This window comes from Pinus tabuliformis, chromosome X, assembly GCF_031772625.1.
Source record: "Pinus tabuliformis cultivar Carrire ecotype Pingquan chromosome X, CPIR1, whole genome shotgun sequence".
NCBI lineage: Eukaryota > Viridiplantae > Streptophyta > Pinopsida > Pinales > Pinaceae > Pinus > Pinus tabuliformis.
In genome coordinates, this window is record NC_142308.1 from 672,572,758 (window position 1) to 672,596,017 (window position 23,260).

A 23,260-nucleotide genomic window follows, 5' to 3' on the forward strand; every position below is an offset into this window, starting at 1 on the left:
TAACTCTTTCTTGAAGAATCCAATCTTGATCAACCTGTGGGGTTGGAAACACGACTCAGAGGGCTACCACAGGACGAAATTTCAGACCCTGAAGATCCGAAATTACATAGATACAACAGATTCAATATCAAGCTCCTAGAAGGCAAGAAAAAGCATACATTCAAGGATCACTGCAGTAGCACCACACATCAACAGTCAAGGGTAAGTCTCCTAAAGCAAGGTATGTATGATTAGTGTTTACATTCGAAATATGAGTATCATCTCTGACATATGTTTTTGCAGGGCAATGTAAGTATATATAGGGTCTCGATTATATCTCTATGTCTCTATATGTCACAGTTAGTTTTGATACCACATTTTGGATGTCGTATTCTTGATAAAACACATTTGATGCTACATATCCTTGATGCTACACCAAGTTTGCTATTCATGTTACTTGTCTTTTCATAGTTGATAGAATGCTCTTTATTGTTGTACTTAGAACTTGGTCCATCACAAGTCTAGGGTCTATCATCAGTTTTTATTGTATATATCCTTAGGTCAGTTTTGGATGTAGTCTTGCATAGAGTCCAGGCTTATATCAAGAGTGGGAGTCTTTGTCCACTGCTGCAACAAGTCAACAACAAAAGTGACAAGCACACTTCAGGTACGCATTGTAATTTGTATTTGTATTTATTCATTATTATGCACTTACATGTGTTTCGCAGGGAGAGGTAAGTTGAAGGGTATTTTTTTTTGTTTTGGGATTGGTTTCGTCGAGGAAATTTTGCGTGCAAATAGAAGATTCAAGTACAACTTCAAGCAAGAATTCAAGAGCAGAAGTATCAAATCAAAGGAAGCATTGGAGCGAGACATCCTTTGAAGACATGACAGCCATCTGTGTTAAATTATGGTATGTTCTATGCTTAGAGAAGTTTACTTATTTTTCTTCTTATTAGTCACAAATTAGCAATCACATATACATTAAGTAAAGTGCAGATAGGACATTAAATGATCAACAGAAAACGAGCCAAGACAAGAGACACAAGATGTGGTGGCTAGCCAGGGACAAACCCCAATGCGGGAAAACCCTTTGATAAAATATTCTTTTATATTCAATAGTTCAGCAGAGAGAAATAGTACAAAATCTGAATTCTGTAATTTTATATCAGCAGCAAAAAACCCTAGATCGGCAATTTCAAACTTGGTCAAACTAGTTGAAACTGACCTCTAAAATGCTTGGTCGATTTCCAGTCAACTTGTCCTTGAACAGCCTGAAGAAACAGCCATTGAACAGACCCAAAAGTATAGTTCTGAAGTCAACTTGCAGCCCTAAACTAGGGCAGTCAACACCAAACAAACCAGAGGTCAGATCACCTCGGCTTTCGTGCCAAAATTTGTGGCCTGCCTAGGAGAGGCAGCCACACCCAATCCGCACCCCTAGATGGTCAACGCTTGGTCAACGCTGGTCAAAGAGATGACCTGCTGCCCTAGCGTCCTTCTTTTTGCATCTTCCTTGCCCTAGGACGTCTTCCTTTCAGCCACACGTGTGAGAGAGAGAGAGGCTCCTTTTATGCGTAGGAGAGAGAGAGAGAAGATGAGTGAATGAATTGTCCAAATGAGGAGGAGGCACCTTGTATTTATATGCAAACGTTGAGGATGAATAGACGTGACTGTTGGGCTTCTGAGCCTACATAAGTTTGTTGGCCGACCTTGACAATTTGTCCATAATCAAAATAAATTCATATCTCCATAAATACTTATCGGAATTGGATGATCTTTAGATCAATCCTACACCTCTCGACGAGAGGAATCTAGGAAAAATATCAGCAGCCATAAATAAGGTGACCCACATGGAGTTTGGCCCTAGTTGCCAATTTTAACACTCCCTCTCAACTAGGGAGAACTCCAACTGCAATCCGTCTGACCATCGCTACTATCCATCCATCAAATGCATTGTCCTGCACAGCTTGACCCCACTCTGCTCTGCTCTAACCATGAAGAAAAAGAAATGATCAAAGATGTATCATACCATCCTCCACTGACCCGAAGTCAGTCTCAGAGTGTGTACCACTCTCACTGATCCAAATCAGTATCATTGATCCCATATCAATGGAGGTCATCCTAGCATAGGGAGTACGGTAGATACAACGATGCGTCCATTGATAGTACTACTAAGGTCCCTATCCTCATTTCCCTGCTCATTGATCAGATAAGAGGTACTTCCCATGAGTCCTAGACTGCATGGGTAGGATGCCTCGACAGGAGAACTAATCATCCTGTCCACAGGAGAACGAATCATCTTGTCCAGTGGATGCCATGGAGAACTAATCATCCTGGCCTACATGAGAACTAATCATCCTGTTCCATAGTCGCCACAGAGAACGAATCATCCTGGCCCACAGGAGAACTAATCATCCTGTTCCACAGTCGCCACGAGGTGTCACAGGGGAAGGTTGAACCTTTTACCCTGTACATAGTGCTCCACCAGGGGATGGTGAGTCGCCCTGTGGTCACATGTCGCTCCAAGAAGTACCCCGCGCCCCCTGGAGCTCCCAGAGCTCAATACATCATACTCGACCCTCATAAGAGGGTCTCTGAATGACACCAAGTCGTTCTCGGAAAGTCAGGAATTTGACCTTTCCTAAGGCCTTTTTCAAAGTGTCCGGCGACCTGTTCATTTGTACCGATATGTTGGAGCCTTATTGCTCCCCGCTGCACCATATCTCGAATATAGTGGTACCTGATATCGATATGCTTGGAGCGATCATGAAATACGGGATTCTCTGATAAACGGATCCCGCTCTGGTTGTCACACAGGATCACGGTGGTATACAATGTAAATCCAAATAGCTCACTGAAGATCTTTCGCTACCAGATTGGCTTGCAGGAAGCCATGCTAGAAGCAATCTACTCTGCCTCGACAGTGCTCAAAGCCACCGACTTCTGCTTCCTGCTCATCCAAGATATCAAGGCAGATCCCAAAGAGAAATAGCACCCGAAAGTGCTCTTTCGGTCCACCACATTGCCTGCCCACTCAACATCAGTATACCCAAGTAGTCTCACATCTCCGGCAGTGTATCTCAACCCATGATTGACTGTGCCACGAAGATATCTCAACAGATTCTTGGCACCAATCCAATGTGAGTGGTGAAGCTCAACAATATGTTGACTCAATGTGTTGACTGCGAAGCATATATCCGGACAGGAGTTCACCAAGAACATCAATGCTCCGACGAGTTGATGATACTCGGTAGCATTTCGTAAAACAGGTCCTGCAACACTACCGCTTAACTTCTTGAAGTCAAGCTCCATCGGGATTGTTACAGGCTTGCATTCCACCATGCCGAATCTCTCCAAGATCTTCACCACATATTTTCCTTGACAGAGGGAAATCTCCCCTGGTTTCTACCAAACTTCCAATCCTAGGAAGTAGTGCATAAGTTCTAGGTCTTTCATCTCGAACTCAGAAGCTAGCTCCCTCTTACATTTGTGAATGAGAGGGTCTGCACCTGTTAGAAAGAGGTTGTCAACATATAGCACCAGTATGAGAGGCTTGTCATCTATAACCTTAAAGTAAAGGTTAGGGTCGGCTTCACTCCTAGTGAATCCCAGCTTCATCAAGTAGCTATCGATCCTCTCATACCACGCTCGGGGTGCTTGCTTTAGCCCATAGAGGGCCTTCTTCAACCTGCACACATGAGATTCTCGATCATAAATCTCAAATCCTTCGGGTTGCTCCACATAGACCTCCTCCTTGATCGAACCATGTAAGAACGCAGTCTTGACATCCATCTGATGTAGGTTCCATCCTTGCGAAGCAGCAAGGGCTATGATCGAGCGGATGGTGGTATATCGAGCAACAAGTGCAAATATCTCGTCATAGTCTATACTTTCCTTCTGGGAGAAGCCACGAACGACAAAACGAGCCTTATATTTTTCCGCACTCCCATCAACTATATGCTTTATCTTGTAAAGCCATTTTGAAGTGACAACTACTTTGTCCTGGGGTCTGGGGACCACATCCCAAACATCATTTTTCATAATGGACTCATATTCCTTGGTCATATCATCCTTCCATACTTGATGCTTGACACATCTGTGAATGACGAAGGCTCATTTTGGATGATCGTGCTCATGATGGTTAGGTATCCCTGATACCTGTTCGGCTTCTTACTTTCACGGAAGGTTCCTCTGGGTGCAATGTGTCCTTCAGCATCATCAAGTGTGCCCCTAAGCCATGAAGGCCTCTTCCTAGAAGAGGAACGCTCTTGCGGAGAAGGATCAATAGGATCCATAGGTTCTTCCACATCGGGCATCGTCTCATCTTCCTTTTCCTTTGATTCCCCAGTGTCAGCGTCTTTAGATCCCCTTAAAGTAGCAAGATTGTCTACTTTGCTAAGAGCCATATCTTTGTCAAAGGTGACATCATGACTAATCTCGACTTCCCTTTAACCAGCTACATAGATTCTATAGCCCTTAGTATTTTCGTTACAGCCCACGAAGATTCCTTTCTTTCTAGATGCACCCAATTTATTCCTTTTCTCTTTTGGCATATGAAAATATACAGGCTTCCAAAAATTCTAAAATGAGATACGTCAGGTTTCTTACCGGTGAACATTTCTTCGGGAGTCTTGGAACCCAATGCTTGATGAGGGCATCGGTTTTGTACATATACGGCGGTATTTGTAGCTTCGGCCCATAGAAACTTCAGAAGTCTTTGATCATGGAGCATAGCACGGACAGCTTCCACAATTGTATGATTCTTCCTTTCCACCACACCATTCTGCTCAGGAGTATATGGTGTAGTAGTCTCCCTCTTAATGCCAGCCTCTTTGCAAAAGTCATGAAACTCATTGGATTCATATTCAATCCCATTATCGGTCCTTAAGGTCTTAATCTTCTTTTCAGTTTGATTCTCAATCAAGGCTTTGAAGTGCCGAAACTAGGAGAACACTTCATCCTTCTTTTTCAAGAAGTATATCCAAGTCTTGTGAGAATAATCATCGGTAAAAGTGAGGTAATATAAATATCCTCTCAAGGAGTTCACAGGCATCATACCCGATATGTCTGAGTGAACCAATTGCAATATATCGGAGGTCTTGCTTTGGCTTGAGGGGAATGGTCCCCTTTTGAGCTTTCCATCGACACATCCTGGACATACACGCTTTTGCTCTAATCTGAATTTGGGCATCCCATTCATCATTTTCCTCACATCAGGTAGAGATTTATAATGAAGGTGAGCAAACCTCCGATGCCATAGTTCGAACTGAAGAGATGTGTCACAAGACATGACACCCAGCAGAGTTCCTCCGACCTGATATAATGAATCAACCCGAAACCCAAAAGTAAAAGCATCTTTACAGTTCTTTTTCCATACACATACCTTGCCATCGCTAAAGACCACCTTGTAGCCTTTGTCTTCCATTGCCGAAATGGACACCAGGTTCTTTTTGAGATCAGGTACATATAATACATCTTGTAAATGGATTGTATTTCCTTGATTCAATTGAAGAGTGACATTTCCTACGCCTTTCACGGGATATTTTGAATTATCTCCAAGAACAATTTCCAGGTTGGTTTCCTTCTCTACCAAATTATAGAGAGCTTCTTTGTAACCAGTGAAGTGCCTTGAGGCACCACTATCAATAAGCCAATTTCCCAGCGAGTCCAGGGGAGCAGTAGTAGAAGATTGCCATGTAAAATATAACAGATAAAATGCATGCAATTCCATAACACTATAAGCAGAAATCATCTCAGCGTTATTATAATATATAAACTGGGGTTTTACACGCTGGAATAACAAAATAGTTGATTTATAACAATGCCACAAGGGGCTTCCCAAAACTAATTGAAAAGCAATACACTACAACCTGTGAACCCTGAATGGATTCACCAAGGGAAGAAATGGGTGTTCGCCCAGTCTCTCTAAATCACCTAAGGGTTTTCATCCTGAGGCTACCAATGGAGTAGAGAACCGGGTTCTCAACTTCTCATACAAGAAATAATGCTCAATCCAAGATGTCCTCCAATCGTCTCCTCCTCCTCTTTTATAGATTTTGATGTATTCCTCTAGAACCTTCTATTTTATTATTATTTTAATCATGGGGCACTTTTCCCTCTTTTATTTCAATTAAAATATTCTTTTAATGCAGGGAAAAGGGTAAATTGGCCACCATGTCTCCTCAGGCCGCTAAAACGCATATCTAACCATCCAATCTTGTAGATCTTCCCGTTCCGGTTCCAACGAGCTATTACACTGAGGTGTTCCACCGATTAATCTCCTCGGAGTGCCACCTCGAACATGATTAATTAAGTTATGGACAATAATAATGTTGATTTCTTAAAGTTGTCGAAATGCGACAAAATGAACGGCAAATTGTGCGGATGGTGGGATATGCCAAGCGAATGCCATCAAATCCCATAAAAACTCCGCAAAAATCCATCGGAACCCCTGATGACATAAACCTGCTCCACTAACCTGGCCACCTCCTACCTTGGAAATCCACCCTGGCTGCACTATGAAGAAGGCTAAAAATGGGGACATGACATAATATAGACTTCATTTTACCTCTAAAATGTCATTTATTTTCTGATTCTTTCTTTTCTTGCAAGGTAGTGTGTTATTAACTTTTTTGTAATATATATATATATATATATGTATGTATATATGTATATGTATGTATATGAAGTTTCCAGCCATACCCATCTTGGAAATTTCTAGAAGTTTCGGCATTTCATGCAACTTAGGTTAATACTAATAAACATAATGATGTATACGTTAGACTATGCTAACTCTATCACCCCAAAAAAATTCAAATGAAAACTCCGTACCTGTTGAAAATCATATCCTACAAGCAAACAGAAATCCATGTGGTTCCTATGACGTTATGTTACTGGCATTTCAGCTATTGTTCAAGGAAAGAGCATTTTCAGTAAGGGCTGTGCTGTAGTATACATAGTAAAGGGTAGATATATTAATGTATCACTAATAATTATTAATAATAATATAATAATACTTTATTACTAGCCAATAGTTACTATAACAAGTGATAGCTATTGGGGAATAGATGTTGGGGACGATGTATTCTTATCCCATATCATAACACTTCATCATGTTTGGAGCTAATTATTCATTTCAGTATTGGATCCTCTACACACCTCAAGGTATAAGAATCTTGACTGATTCAATGTTAAATATTATTTCAAGCAAAATGGCATCAACAACAATCAAAATATTAACATCATTTGCTAACCTTCTTTGTCATTAGTGAATACCCATAAGGTGTAAGTCGGCATCCACCCAATGGGTCACCAAGTGCTGTAAAAAACATAAAATCGAAAGGGATTAAAACACTGGGAAAGATAAAACCTGCATGTAAAAATCAAGTATAGTAAGGAAAACTAATAAAGAAGAGCACTATATCAGGGCAAAAGAAAACCTGCATCAAACCCTCCAGAAATAAGAACCATATCTGGATCATAACTCTTTGCAACAGGAACCAAAACATGGTCCCAAACAGCAAGGTAATCTGCATCTCCACATTTTCCTTGCTCCCAAGGAACATTTATATTGTATCCCGCTCCTTTCCCTTCTCCAATTTTGTTATAGAACCCATCATCTCCTCCTGGATAGAATGTTCCTGCGTCAAATCTGATAAGAGAGAGAACCTAGATTAAAGTTTGACATATTGTAAGGCTTCTAGTATAGATAACCAGGCAGCCAGAAAACACAACATAAAAAATGTATTTCATTTCAGGATACTATCTGTAAGGACCAAATTGCCTAAACATAACATTCGGTAATCAAGACAAAATGAATGTTCTGAATACAAAGGTTAGGTAACACTACGGTTCTTAAATGCTTTCCATCAATAAGTGATTTTTCTAGTGAGAGAAACAAACTATGTTAATGTCCACTAATGGCCAAAATAGGTCAACCATCAAAGGTACACAAAATACTGCAAATAATAATAGCAAAATCAGTAGTAGCTTGTGTGAGAACTTCTAGAAAATTGGAAATACAAATGAACGGAACAGAAAATTTATCAAATCTGTTGGCCTTTAATACTATAAAAATAAAGTTGAATCAAAGGATGTGAATACAAAAGGAACAAAGTTTCGGCTCATCAAATTCTGGTCACAGAACATCCAGATTTCACTTTGTGGCCTCACCAGGCTGTTCTACTAAGTTTACGTTATGTGTATGATCAGTTGGGCAGTTGACCTGAAGCGATGCCAACCTCCTTCATACACCCCATGGTGTAACTCTTTTTGTAAGGATATGGGAGTGTAGACATTGTTACTAAAAAATGTGTTGAGCACTCTATCTATTAACATCAAATAATTTTTACACATAAATACAGGAAAGTTGCCACAAGAAAGACAGACTAACTTGATCACACAAACAACCAATTGAGGGAATATCTCAATCACACACCAAACTAGGAAGTGCTTAGTTGGAGAGAATCTCTCAAATCCAACTAAATCTAACAACCTACTAAAAACTTGGATAAAAACTTCTTAGGTAGAGAAAAACTCTACCCACTAATGACCAATAATCATAACAACTACAAATGTTATCACACAAAAGACAAGTAGGTGTTAATATTCCAATACTCCCCCTTAATGACTACTTGTCTTAATCTTTGTCAGGTCAGGTTTTCATCGTCATCTAGTCCTTTGCAACATTTGCTCCACCATTAATTAAAGAACTTCCTGATCAACAAAGTCCATATTTGGTTCATTCTGGCACTTTCACCTCATACCTCAATCATGCAAGGATTGCCAAACAATCAAAGTCCATATAAAGGAACAAACATTGACCAAAATACATGGGTACATAATCGTTGCAACTGCCAATCTAATAGGATGTCTTTCATGTACATGGTTCATCCAACTTCTTGATGAACTCCCCTTGAATGTACAAACAATTCCATTACCAATTTCTGAGAGCTTATCAATGCAACAAATGCACCCACTATTTGCTAACACCTCCCAGAGTCTACAACCAACATGATCCACCCATAGAGTATCTAGCCAACACATGGCCTTACTCCAAGTGTTCAACAACTCTATAGCTGAGGTTTATGTACTACAAATCATCAGGGACACATGACAAAGGGGTATACATACCAATCTAAGTTTTACAACAATATGCTATTTACATGTTACAGAGATAGGTACATCCTAATAACATACTCCATAGATAGGAAACAGTGAGTACAAGCTCAAACCTTTCAAGGATCAATACATCAAATCAAAACATTATATCATAGACTTGTTACAAATACAAGTGCTATTCACATTACAATATGGTCAAGTTTTCCTTCATTCCACACAATTTTACCTTATTTGTCATCCATCATTTAATCTCCATTATTGCCACAACACTTCCACAAGAACTGGCGCTAGCTTTCCATGAACAAAACTCCAAAAATAACTGCTGTATTCAGAAGTCAGGACAACATCTCTATCCTTGCTACAATCTCACCATTCCACTACAAAATTCAATCTGCAATCAACCCTTGGTTTCTCTAACAAGAACAGTGCAACTTGCTTCTATCTCAGAACCAAAGGGTGCCCATGCTCCTCCATTCACTTATAGAACTGTTAAATCAAACACATACCAGCAAGGAACCAACCATATGATCTATACCACACAGATTGACTAAGAACCTGTTGTACTCTAAGGCCTGACATCAACCTAACTGTCAAGATTGAACAACTAGCCATTCTATGGCCATATTTCCAACTATCAAAATGCCTAGGTACCCAACCAAAGAGCTCACAAGTTTTCTAGGAAAATAGTTTGGCTACAAGATGTATCCAAATCAATCTTACATTCTCGATGGTTCGTCCAAGAGCTCAGCGAAAGCATGGATTGAGAAGTTGGATGTCTACTTCCACCTCAATCAGATGACGAAAGGAGAGGCAATCAAAATTGCCACATTGCATTTAGAAGGGGAAGCCCATGACTATTGGTTCCATGGGCTAACCACAATGGGGCATGCCGAAGTGACAGCCTACAAGGACTTCACTAGGAGGGTGTTGGAGCGTTTCGAGAGGAGAGACGCAGAGGAGCATTTTGGGGAGCTAACAAGGCTCAAACAGACGAGAAATGTTGATGTTGAAATTTCTAACTCTAACACACCAAAAATCCCTACTGCATTATCTGGTTTATTATCTCCTACTTGTTTTTTCCATTAACAAGTTATTTATAAATATAAATACCGAAATAAACACAAATGCAACCTTAACACATATACAGATCAGCAACTGAAATAACTGAGACAATCACACAAGGGACACCGTTATTTTTGGACAATCATCCTTGGAAAACCCAATGCGAGAAAACTAGTGCAGCAAATATGAGGGTTTTATTATTATGTAGTTTTTTATATAACTAGGTGCCAGAAATGGCTCACCCTTCAGAGAATTTCCTTGGCAGAAGTACCTCTCCTTGGAGACAGATATTTCGGCTAATCAGCAACCGAATGATTGATCCCACAGCAACTTCGACAGTTCCTTAGCTGGACAGCGAAAGCTGCTCCAAGCTTCTCTCTGGAACTGTGTCACCCTCCAAGGACTGCGTCACCCTCTTCTACTCTATCTCTGCCTCTCAGCTCCTAGTCTGCCCCACGAAAATTCCTCAACGCTGCCTCTACATCCCAGCGTCATCTCTACTAGCCTCTGTTGCTTGTGTCAGCCTCTTGGCCATCTGCGTCACCTGCGCTGGCCTCCTCAACCTCTGCGTCAGTCCTATCTGCCTCTGCGTCAGCCTTCCAAGGCTCTGCAATGTCTCTCCAGCACTTTCTCTGGATCTCTAAAATGTATTCTCGGCCTTCTGCCGAACTGCCCCTCGCTGCAACATATCACTAACTCGATTTCTCAGCAAACGCTGCCCCAGAAAATCGAATTCTTAATCAACCTGGTGTATCTCCACCTGACCCTCAAGCCTCCTCTTATACTTTTGCTGTTGAGTCTTCAACGGCTGAGATTAAATCCCTAATCAACGGCTAAGATTAGATTTGGCTTGATCCTTGTCATTTAGAGCTTTCTCACCCATATTATATTAATACACATTAATATTTTAATTTTCCTAAGTTTAGACTTAAGAACCCATTAAAAATATTAAATATTTTAATATCTCTCCATCCAGGTGGAATTTCCCCAAACGATTTTTATGTCTTGAAGATCTCATGTGCCTTAGCCTCTCCACCAATTTTCATGGCTAGAGCACATCTGATGCTACCAAAAATCAACACTCCCTCTTAGCGAGGAATGTGCTCTAGCAAAGCTTCACTATAGAAACATCACATTGATCTTCCGCATCAGTACCTGTGTTGATGCTTGGCATGTTGCCTCACATCCTCTGCATTTTGTTGCCTGTACCGCTGCCCATGACATTGCCACTGCCACTACTACATCCGTATTGCAGCTCCCTCTCAACATGCTGCCCATGCTACCCCTAGCACTGCCACTGCTAATTGTTGTACTGCAACTCAGTTACCGAAAAGTAGGTAACTGACTTCCCCCAAATACTGACATCCCAGTCAGTCTGGAAGCCTCATGATGCTGAAGTTGCCTCTCTAGCAATGCTTCACTATAGAAACATCACATTGATCTTCTGCATCAGTACCTGTGCTAATGCTTGGCCTATTGCCTCACATCCTCTGCACTGTTGCTTCCTGTACTGCTGCCCATGACACTACCACTGCCACTGCTACATCTGTACTGCAGCTCCCTCTCAACATGCTGCCCATGCTGCTCCTAGCACTGCCACTGCAACTCAGTTACAGAGAAGTACGTAACTGACTTCCCCCAAATATTGACATCCTAGTCAATCTGGAAGCCTCATGATGCTGAAGTTGCATCTGTTGCTAACCCATGCTCCCTCTGTTGCCACTGCGCTGCTGCAAACACCTATGTGCCTCTCGCACTGCTGCAACCTTTGTTGCGCTGCTACAGACTTCTGCACTCTAGTCTTGCCTAGCTGCTCCACCCGACACCTGTCATCATGCTACTATCGTTAAGGGCTCCCATAGCTGGGATGTGACTTAAGAGTTTGGGCACCTCAAGGATCCTGATTCCTACCCCTTTCATGTAGTCCACTTGACTACAACTCCAGATCACCCCACCTCCCTCCTAGAGATGTGGCTTCCATCTCTGCCAAAATGAATGTCGAACTGGTTCTCTTCTCCCTCTTTCGTTGCTGCCCCAGCAAAACTTGGATCTAGATTTTTTTGGCGCAAGAAACCTTCTAAGGAACAAGCTCCTCTAGACACCCTCTGAGTCCTGATTTCCTTCACGGAAATCCTCCTACCAAATGTCGAATCACTCCCCTCCAATCCTCCTTTACCGCTGCAACTCAGATATGGATTCCTTGGCTAGAAATCCGTCGAGGTAGTGATTCCCTCTACCTTGGTTCCGTCTCCTTAAGACACTATTCTGTATCGACAAAAACAACGTCCCACCAGCTCCTCAAATCACAATCTGCACACAGCTCCCCAAGCCCCGACAATTGAAGAAATTAAGCCTTTTAGGCTCTGCGCAATCGCGGCAAAGGCTGAATCTGCTCCTCCTAGCCACAGCATCAATCCTTCCTGGCTAAGAAAGATGACTAGGCACTGCGTAGGTCTGATCTGCCCCTCTCTGCCTCTGTGCTGACCCTCCTCCTGGCTTGAAATGTTGACGCAGGCTTTGCGTCACTTCTTCTCTAGCTGCTTCTGCTTTAGAACAATGTTGTCTCTCTAAACAGCTGCAAATTTCAAATTTCTATTGGTGCCTTCAATCCTCCTGTGATCTACAATGCTTTGATACCATGTTGAAATTTCTAACTCTGACACATCAGAAATCCCTACCGCATTATCTGGTTTATTATCTCCTACTTGTTCTTTCCATTAACTAGTTATTTATAAATATAAATACCGAAATAAACACAAATGCAGCCTTAACACATATACAGATCAGCGACTGAAATAACTAAGGCAATCACACAAGGGACACCGTTATTTTTGGACAATCGTCCCCGAAAAAACCCAATGCGGGAAAACCAATGCAGCAGATATGAGGGTTTTATTATTATGCAGTTTCAGAATACAACTAGGGTGCCAGAAATGGCTCACCCTTTAGAGAATTTCCTTGGTAGAAGTACCTCTCCTTCGAGACAAATATTACAGCTGATCAGCATCTAGATGATTGATCCCACAACAACTTCAATAGTTCCTTAGCTAGACAGCGAAAGCTGCTCCAACCTTCTCTCTGGAACTATGTCACCCTCCAGGGACTGCATCACCCTCTTCTGCTTTGCAACTGCCTCTCAACTCCCAGTCTGCCCCACGAAAATTCCTCAGCGCTTCCTCTACAACCCAGCGTCAGCTCTACTAGCCTTTGCGCAGCCTCTATTGCTTCTTGTCAACCTCTGCGTCAGCCTCTTGGCCCTCTACATCACCTGTGTTGCCCTCCTCAGCCTCTGCGTCAGTACTGACTGCCTTTGCATTAGCCTTCCAAGGCTCTGCATTGTCTATCTAGCACTTTCTCTGCCTCTTTGATATGTATTCTCGGCCTTTTGACGAACTGTCCCTCGCTGCAACAAATCACTAACTCGATTTCTCAGCAAACCCTGCCCCAGAAAATCGAATTTTTGATCAACTTGGTGTATCTCCAACTGACCCTCAAGCCTCCTCTTATACTTTTCCTGTTGAGTCTTCAACGGCCGAGATTAAGTCCTAATCAATGGCTAAGATTAAATTTGGCTTGATCCTCATCATTTAGAAATTTCTCACCCATATTATATTAATACAGATTAATATTTTAATTTTCCTAAGATTAGACTTAGGAACCCATTAAAATTATTAATTATTTTAATATCTCTCCATCCAGGTGGAATTTCCCTAAACGATTTATGGGTCTTGAAGATCTCATGTGCCTTAACCTCTCCACCAATTTTCATGGCTAAAGCACATCCGATGCTACTAAAAATCAACAGTTGAGACCTACATCTTATAGTTTTTGAGGTTGTCAGTGATGGTGCCTAATCTATCAGAGGCCAGGAGGGTCCTCATGTTTGTAGAGGGGTTAGCAGAGCCATTGAAGGGATTGGTGAAGTCCAACGAGCCCACTACCTTGCAGGACGCAGTGGGGAGTGCCCGAGATCTGTAGGATGCTATACCCAAGGCTAGAGCATCGTTACCACTTAGACAGGTTTTCCAACGAAGGGGAAGAGACACTAGGACTCCACCACCAAGAGCCAACCAGGAGCGTGGACAGCTAGATGAGGAGACCCGGAGAGACCTTCGGAGAAGGAAGTTGTGTTTCACCTATCGAGAACCATGGGCACCAGGCCATAGATGCACAGTAGGCAAGACACTTTACATTGAGGTATTTTCTGACAATGACCTGAAGGACGATGTAGAGCTGGAAGGGGGTGGAGATGACAGCTTAGCACGTGTGGAAAGGGGACCACCACCACCACCACCACCACAGGGAGCTCCCTTCGCACCAGCAAGAGGGGTCCTTGCATCTGTACCTGGGGTACCCAAGTTTTTGACCTTGAGGATCAGGGGCACCGTGCAGGGGCAGTGTGTCTCAGTTTTGGTGGAAAGTGGGGCTACCCACAATTTCATTGATGCATAGATGGTTCAAAGGAGGGGCATCACAACCGAGGAGTTTGAGAGATTTTCAATTCTTATGTCGAAAGATAGAACCATGCAATGCACATGCTATGCTCCCGCCTTGATAGTGACCATGGGGAACTATTCAGTGACAAACCACTTTTTTGTGGTGGATGTTTTGGACACCTATGTGGTGATGGGTGTCCAGTGGCTCTATTCACTTGGTCGAGTCACTATCGATTGGAGGCAGCTCGAGATGGAATTCATAGGGCTGAATGGAAAATTGGTTTTGTTGTGAGGTATGCACTCTTACCCTCCACAGACTGTTTTGGCCCGCAGTATGGAGGCTGATTTGAGGTATGGCGACATTGAGTGGGTCGTGGAGTTGAGGATTTCTGGGGATGGGGGTCTGCCCAATCCAACACACCCAGACATACAGGCTATTATGGACAAGTACCCAGTGGTGTTTGTAGACATACCACCCAAGCAACCACCTGACCAAGGTTTTGAGCATACTACTGAGTTGGAGCCAAGGGTACAGGTCGTGATTACTACCCCGTATAGACATCCCAAGGCATACAGGGATGAGATTGAGAGGGTCATTCACAAGTTGTTGGCACTTGGTCACATTAGGCCTAGCTCCAGCCCTTTTGCTTCATCAGTTGTCCTGGTGGAGGAAAAGGATGGAACCTTACGCATTTGCATCGACTACCGGGCCCTCAACAGGAAGACCCTGAAGAATTGTTACCCTATCCCATGCATAGATGAGTTGATGCATGAACTGTGGGGGGGCTAAGTTCTTCTCCAAGATTGACTTGGTTCAGGGTACCACCAGATCAGGCTGTGGGATCAGGACATCCCTAAGACAGCTTTCAAGTGCCACTATGTGCACTTCAAGTTCTTGGTTATGCCTTTCGGGCTAACCAAGGCACCTGCCACCTTCCAATCTTGCATGAACCTGGGCAATTGCAAAAATTTGTGTTAGTGTTCTTCGATGATATTTTGATCTATAGCCGGACTTATGAGGAACACTTGCAGCAATTGGAGACAGTACTGTGTATTTTGGACTAGCAGCAATTTTACGCTAAGTTGTCCAAGTGTGAGTTCGGTTTGACGAAGATGCTCTATCTAGGGCACATTATTGGGGAGGACGGTGTGAGAGTCCATGAGGAGAAGATCAAGGCCATCCAGGATTGGCCAGAGCCTCAGAATGTGACGGAGTTGAGGGGTTTTGTGGGTATCTGCACCTACTACAGGAAGTTCATGAAGGGCTTCTCTCAGTTGGCAGCTCCCCTCACCGATTTGACGAAGAAGGGGATGTTTGAGTGGACAGATGGGGCACAGGAGGCTTTTGAGCGCCTCAAACAGGTCATGAGCAGCTACCCAGTGTTGGCACTCCCAGATTTCACACAACCCTTTGTACTTGAGTGTGATGCATTAGGGGGGGTGTAGGAGCAGTTTTGATGCAGGGGAGACACCTGATAGCTTTCAAGAGCCAGAAGCTACTGTCCCACGAGAGGTTGTACTCCATTTATGATAAGAGATGCTAGCCATCATGCATGCGCTAGCGAGTACTGGTGGGAAATAGGTCCCAGGTCAAGACAGATCACAACAATCTCAGATTCTTCTTGGAGTGGAACTGGAAACAATTGCAGGAGAGGCAACAGAAGTGGGTGAGCAAGCTCCAAGCACATGAATTTGACATTGAGTATGTCAAAGGAAAGCATAACGTAGTAGTTGATGCATTGTCCAGGAGGCCAACTACCATTTCACTGATGAGCATTGTACTAGATTGGAGGGCACGGTTACTAGTGGAGTATTCCAAGGACTGATTTGCATGTGAGGTCCTTGATAGTGCAGTGGCAGATGACCGGTACAGGGTGATGAACGAGGTGATTTACTTTCGAGGCCAGATTTATTTAGTACCCAGCTCCCAGTTAAGGGAGAAGATCATGCAGGCTACCCATGACTCACCATTAGCAAGGCAATAGGGGTTTACCAAGACTTACAGGGCCATCAGGGAGCGTTTTGCATGGAAGGGCCTTAAGGATGATGTCCTGAGTCATGTCCGAGAGTGTAACACGTGCCAGAGGAACAAGGGTGAGCAGACACGCCCTGCTAGGTTGCTACAGCCTCTTCCTATCCCTGAGGGAAATGGGCGAGTGTTGATGGATTTTATTACCAAGTTGTTCACAGTTCAGGGCAAAGTCTGCATATACGTGGCAGTGGACGATTGACGAAGTTTGCCCACTTTTTCGCCATCTCAGCCCGGTATTCGACCTCACAGGTGGCCGAACTGTTTTTCAGGGAGGTATTTCGACTTCATGGTCTCCCGAAGACCATTGTTAGCAATCAAGGCAGCAGGTTCATGCGGCGATTTTGGCAGGAGTTGTTTCGACTAGTGGGCACAGAGGTCACTCAGAGTACCAGTTATCACCCCCAGACTAAAGGGCAGACAGAAATAGTCAACAAATGGTTGGAGGGTTAACTACGCAACTATGTGACGGGCCATCAGCATGCATGGATACAGTGTTTGCATTTGGGAGAGTACTGTTACAACACAATGTATTACATGTCCATAGGTATTTCCCCATTCAGAGCTTTGTATGGATATGATGCATTATATTTTGTAGACGTGATGTTTGGAGACAACAAGGACCCTAGGGCCAAGGATTGGATACATGAGAGCCAAGATATCTTACGGACTCCAAAGATAACAAGCAGACTGCGCAGAACCAGCTGAAGCTCTATGCAGACAGAGGCTGAGTAGAGAGGCGGTTTGAGATTGGGGATTTGGTATTCTTGAAACTTCAGTTGTACAGGGAGTCAACACACAAACAGAAGGGGACCTCTATGGGTCATACAGAGTCACCTTGAGAGTTGGGGAGGTAGCATACGAGCTAGAGCTACCCCCAGGTAGTCGAGTTCATAACATTTTTCGTGTGTCTTGCCTGAGAAAGGCACCGGGTCAGCAAGCGACCGCAACGACGGAGCTACCACCCATGGATGATGAGGAGCACTTGGTTCTGGAGTAGGAGACTATTCTGGACACCCGTGAGAGGCACTTACAGAACAAGGTTATCAAAGAATTTTTTATCAGATGGAGGAACCCGCCAGATGTGGATGCCACTTGGGAGGGACAGTAGAAACTTCAGCATCCTTCATTGCAGTTGCTCGAGGACAAGCAACGTTTTGGCAGGGAGGACTGTGATATTCCCACTTAGGAATATTGCTAAGGGGAAATATCAATTTTGTCTTATTTCGTACTTGCACTTAGGAAAAGTGGGTTTGGGGGTCCCACTTGAATTTTGGAGTTAAGAAGAGGCCCAAACATTAGGAGAAGGGGAGAAAATCGAATTGTTGGTGGTAAGTGGGGGCCACTCATGGAGAAATACGAACCCATAGGAAGTATGCATTCATTGGAGGGAAATTGGTGGGGGAAAGTCTATGGTTGGGCATGTTGTCACACAAAGTGTTTAGGCTAAGCGACAATGCTCAAAGTAAGGCCTGTCACTCTAATCCTTACTCACTCTGTTTAGACTCTCTCCTAAACAAGTCAAGGGGGCTAGTCCCTAAGGTGAATGAATGAGAATAGCCTGTCAAAAACAGGCTCTAGGAGACTTAAAGATGGACAACTTGACGAATGTAAACGAGTCCTGGTTAACTAAGATGGAGAGATCTAATAAAATAAGACACAACCACAAGATAAAAATGATTTTAGACCAGTGCCTTATGTTCAATTAACCAAAGACTAAATAAAAACAAGTTACCCAGAGCAATTTATAATTTAGCGAAACTGACGATCATGAACAATTAAATGTCAACACCCAGAACTTTATCATGCAAGAGTTTTTAGCAATTAAATCCCAGATCTAGAAGAATTTATCTTTCTCCTATAGTCAATATGATTTTTAAAACATTAATCGCACTTGACAATAGAGAAATCACTACCACAAAAATTAAAATTTTACACTTAACACCAAAGACACCAAGGAACTTTAAATTTCAATGTTAATTATCCCTTAGGTAAATGCTAAGCTTATGAAGCAAATTTAATGCGGCAAAAAAAAATTAAGAGACTAAAAATCAAATCAAAAAACCTTAATCAAATTTAAATTTTTATTTCTCGTAGGCCACATAAAAATAAAAATTTCTTAAATGTAAAAGCTCAAATTCCTCTTTTGATTTAATTCCTTAGCAATTCTAAAGTCACCGAACAAATTTTAAAAATTTTTGAATTTTTAATGTTTTTTTTTAATTTTTTAATTTTTAATTTTTAATTTTTTAAAACAAAATCAAAATAATGAAAATGAAAAAATATAAACCAAAGTCACATGAGAAAAATTACAAAAAAAAATAAAATCGAAAAAAAAAATTTAAAACCGTGAAAAGCAACCAAAAAATAAAATAAAATCGAAATTGTTAACCCTAACGCATATCCAAAAGACAAAACAATTAAAAAAAAGAGGAAATCGAATGTGTATATAGGCAGACTTCGACGGCGGCAAGAGCTAAGGGATGCAAGGTCGAGGGAGCAACGATGAGGGAGCTCGAGGGATGCGTTGGAAAGGAAAGGAGAGGAGTTGGCAAGGGCTTTGGGCAGCGAGGGATTGCAGGGAGCAACCAAGTAGCTGCAAGAAGCGGCGAGGAGCTTGAGGGAAGACGCAGCAGAGAGAGGTGGGACTGCGAGGCAGCGATGAGGAAGGCACGCGGAAGAGGGAGCTCAGGCTGCAAGGATAGAAGCCGCGGATTAGGAAGGGACACAAAGGAAAAGGATGGCAGCAATGGCAGCGCAGAGAAGGAGGGACTTGCAGCAGTGGGAAGGGTTTGCAAGTTGAAGGCAAGGGATTCGAGGAAGAGGAACAACAGGAAATGACAGCAAGCAGAGGGCAACAGCGCAGGAAAGAAAACAAAAAGGGCTGTGATCTGGCGGATTCATGAAGCAGCAAGGGAATGGCAAGGTTTAGTTGTGGCTAAGGGAGGTTGTGGTGATTTGAAATGTGGAGCCACAAAAATGACAGTTCAAACCCTTCTTCAGAAAGCCCTTTTTTTGCTTTTTTTTAATGAAAATGTGTCGTAAAAACCTTGGAGAAATACGCAAATGAAACCCAGAGATCTAGATCTTACCCTCTAGGGCCTAGATCCGAACTCTATATTATCTTTCTCCTCAGATCTGCAGCTGCACGGCAACAAGAAAACACCCAAACGATATATACAATGATAAAATCGGAAAAAACCCCAAAAACCCAATTAGATAATTTACAATAATTACAAACGGAAAGCTCTAATTAACCAGATCTATCATTATGCCACACAAAAATTTAAATTTTTAAATTTTAAAGGAGGTGCTAACTCGAAACCCTTCGTGTATCACCAACAAAATCTTATGATAAGCCCAGAGCTAATTTAGTTGGGCTCTTCAAGAAACACAGATCGGGAGTTGGCTAGTCCAACTGAAAACTTCCACCAACGCCAAAGGATCTACAATCAAAATTTCCCTACAAAACTCAATCCAGCGATCAAAGTAGAGTGAGAAAATAATAATAAAATTCAAACAAATAGAGATACCTACTATTACGTTCAAAATTTAAATTATTATTCAAACCCCAGCAACTGAGCAAGATACCTGTACTCAAATCACTCTTCAGAAGCTATCATCAATGGCTTCAAAAAAATTTATGCATGAAAACGACACATCTTACAGTATTCCCATGAAGAGTAACACCATTACAATTTAACTCCAAAGTCTTTTTTTATTATCCAAAAAAAGATTACACAAGAGCTTGCTAAGCACACAATTCAAAGATCGAATAGATCAACTGACAAATGACTTCCTATTTAAGGATAAATCCTCCAACGGCGAGTTCGAGTGATCCTCGTGAAAGTAATCTCGACCGTTGATAAAGATTAAAATTTCTTTTAATCTCATTCATCAAAATATTTAAATATTTGACTTTGACTTAAACCCCAGAGATCAAAGGTTTAAAATTTAACAAAATAATTAATTTAACTTAGTCCCGGAACCTTTTAAAATTTGATTTTTTAGGCACGACGAATTTTGCCTTTGGAGAATTTAAATTTAACTAGGACCTAGAATTAATTAAATTTCTGTCTTAGGATTTTACTTAAGTTTTTGCTAGAAAATTTAATTAATTAACCTATGAGGGGATAAACTATTTTTCGAACCCTCAAAACACTTTACATCATGATTTTCATATTTTTACATCATAAGGGGGAAACCCATTTGTAGTAGACCCTCACAGATTACCCACTTCTATGACACAAATATAATCCAGCAGACCAAGCAATTTGTAATAAAATAACCTAACCAAATAGTTAGGATTACTCCCAAAGTACTTTTACATTGATTCGATCTAAAGCACTAGGACTTGCCTAAGACCCTAGTGACAAAATCCATTCCAGCTTTGGGGTAAGACTGGAGGGGAAAACTCTGTCGACCATCCGAGAATGGATCAGTGAGACAAAAAACCTCCTAGAATGGAGATCATCACTAGAAAGATAAGTTTACCTAGGTTGTTACATACATGACACGGGGTTGCTGAGATTATTTAGATTATACACATGCAGAAAGGGTTTACATAACTTCTTGGAAGTCAGGTTGATGATGATAATTGGACGACACAGACACATCAATCAAGTGTTATCCTTTTTGTGAAAAAGGGGGTGTACTGCTATGGGTCATTGACACGTAGTGGTCAACATCGGGCTCTACTTGGGGACACGTTGTTGCACCGGAGGAATGTGAGAATCCAGAATCTGCATCCACGCAACACACAATATAACGTAAGTAGCGTCCATCCAAGGAAAGATATAAGCTCTTCATTTATTAACTAACCTAATAACATGAAAAACACAAATCTGACATAACTACAAAATGAAATGTTGAAATGAAAGGGTGTAGGCTTAGGAATACAATACAAAGGACGCCCAGTGGCATCAGAGGTCCTCTCTAAAGTACAATTTGAGCATTTGGCCATTCACGGGTAAATTCAGTGGTTCGCCTTCCACCGTGCTCAAATGGAATGAATTGGGTCCAGCAATGCCCCAAATTATGTATGGTCCCAGCCACAAACTATCAAATTTGTTATGCTTTCTTGGTTTTTCATTCTTTCGATCCCACAACAAGACCATATCTCCAACTTGCAAAGATCTAGGATGAGATTTTTTGTCAAAGCTTTTCTTGATGTTAGATTGATTCTTATACATATTATCAAAAGCCTTCCTACGAGTTTCATCCAACTCTACAAGCTGATCAATTCTATTTTGGACAGCAGTTTTATCGTTAGTAAAGTGTTGAAGGAGTTGGTAAGCTGGCAATTTAAGGTGCACTAGCAAAGTTGCATCCAGGCCATAGACTAATTCAAAGGGACTTTTACCAGTAACTTTCTTTTTTGTTATCCTATCTGCCCACAAAGCATACTTGATTTTACTGTCCCAAGATCGCTTGTTATCTCCCACTATTTTCTTGATAATGGTTATAAGATTTTTATTACTTGATTTAGCCAGGCCATTACCCTGAGGATAATAGTTAGATGAATGAGATAACACAATGCCGTACTTAAAACAGAATGATGAAAGTTCCATAGAACTGAAAGCCTTAGCATTGTCAGTAGTGATCTTGGCAGGGACACCAAATCTAGTAATTATTTGATTTTCAAGAAAGTCCATAATAACCTTTTTAGTGGCATTCTTAGCTGGAATGGCTTCTACCCATTTTGTAAAATAATCAGTAGCGGTCAAAATCCATGAGTAGCCATTGCTAGAATTTTCATGGAATTTCCCTATGAAATCCAGACCCCAATGCTGAAAAGGAGCCTCAACAACCACAGGTTGAAGGGGCAGGGCAGCTAGCTTCTGCTTCCCAGTGAATAGTTGACAAGACTGGCAACTTCTAACAAATTTGTGCACATCAGTAAAAATTGAAGGCCAGTAATATCCAACTCTAAGGATTTTGTGGGCGGTAGTTCTAGCAGCATAATGCCCTCCACAAAATCCAGAGTGAAACTCGGAAATCAACTTTTTAGACTCAATTTCATCAACACATCTAAGTATAATGCCCTCTGGATTTCGCCACCCTAGGCCATCCTTCATGAGGCAATACTTAGAAGCCTTTAATCTAAGAGCCCTTCTTTTATGAGCAACTAAATGGCTAGGACATGTAAGATTCAATAGGTAATATATAATATCCTTGTACCATTCATGCTCTCCTAACCTTTGCAGCTCAGGTGAAGATGAATCGTTAAGACAAATCAAACCAAGAGCTTTTTCGTTATTTTCAGTTAACATCTCAGCTAAACCTTGACCCTTGACCAACTTGGTGGGTTTAATTTCCAAATCATATTCTTGAATTTTCGTTACCCACCTAGCACGAGTCCCTAAGCAATCAGTTTGAGTTAATATATCTTTGACAACAGAATGTGGGACTGTTAATTTATGGTATGTTCTATGCTTAGCGCAATTTACTTCGATTTCCTCTTATTAGCCATTGTTTAGCAATCACATAAACATAAAGTAAAATGCCAATAGAACATTAATAGATTGACAGAAAACAAGCCAAGACAAGAGACACAAGATGTGGCAGCTAGCCAGGGACAAACCCCAATGCGGGGAAACCCTTTAATCAATTCTTCTTTAATCTTCAATAG

At 41.8% G+C, this 23,260-nt stretch overlaps 1 protein-coding gene across 1 annotated transcript in view; it reads right to left on the bottom strand.

Annotated features, from left to right (window-relative positions):
* The window catches only part of LOC149141768 (histone deacetylase 5-like), a 415,110-nt gene that overhangs the window by 250,704 nt on the left and 141,146 nt on the right, over positions 1–23,260 (bottom strand). The window contains exons 5-6 of the mRNA XM_089451330.1: positions 7,422–7,633; positions 7,236–7,300 (exon numbers count right to left, since the gene is read on the bottom strand). Coding sequence (XP_089307456.1) covers positions 7,236–7,300; positions 7,422–7,633 — 277 coding nt within the window. The remainder of the gene's footprint in view (positions 1–7,235; positions 7,301–7,421; positions 7,634–23,260) is intronic.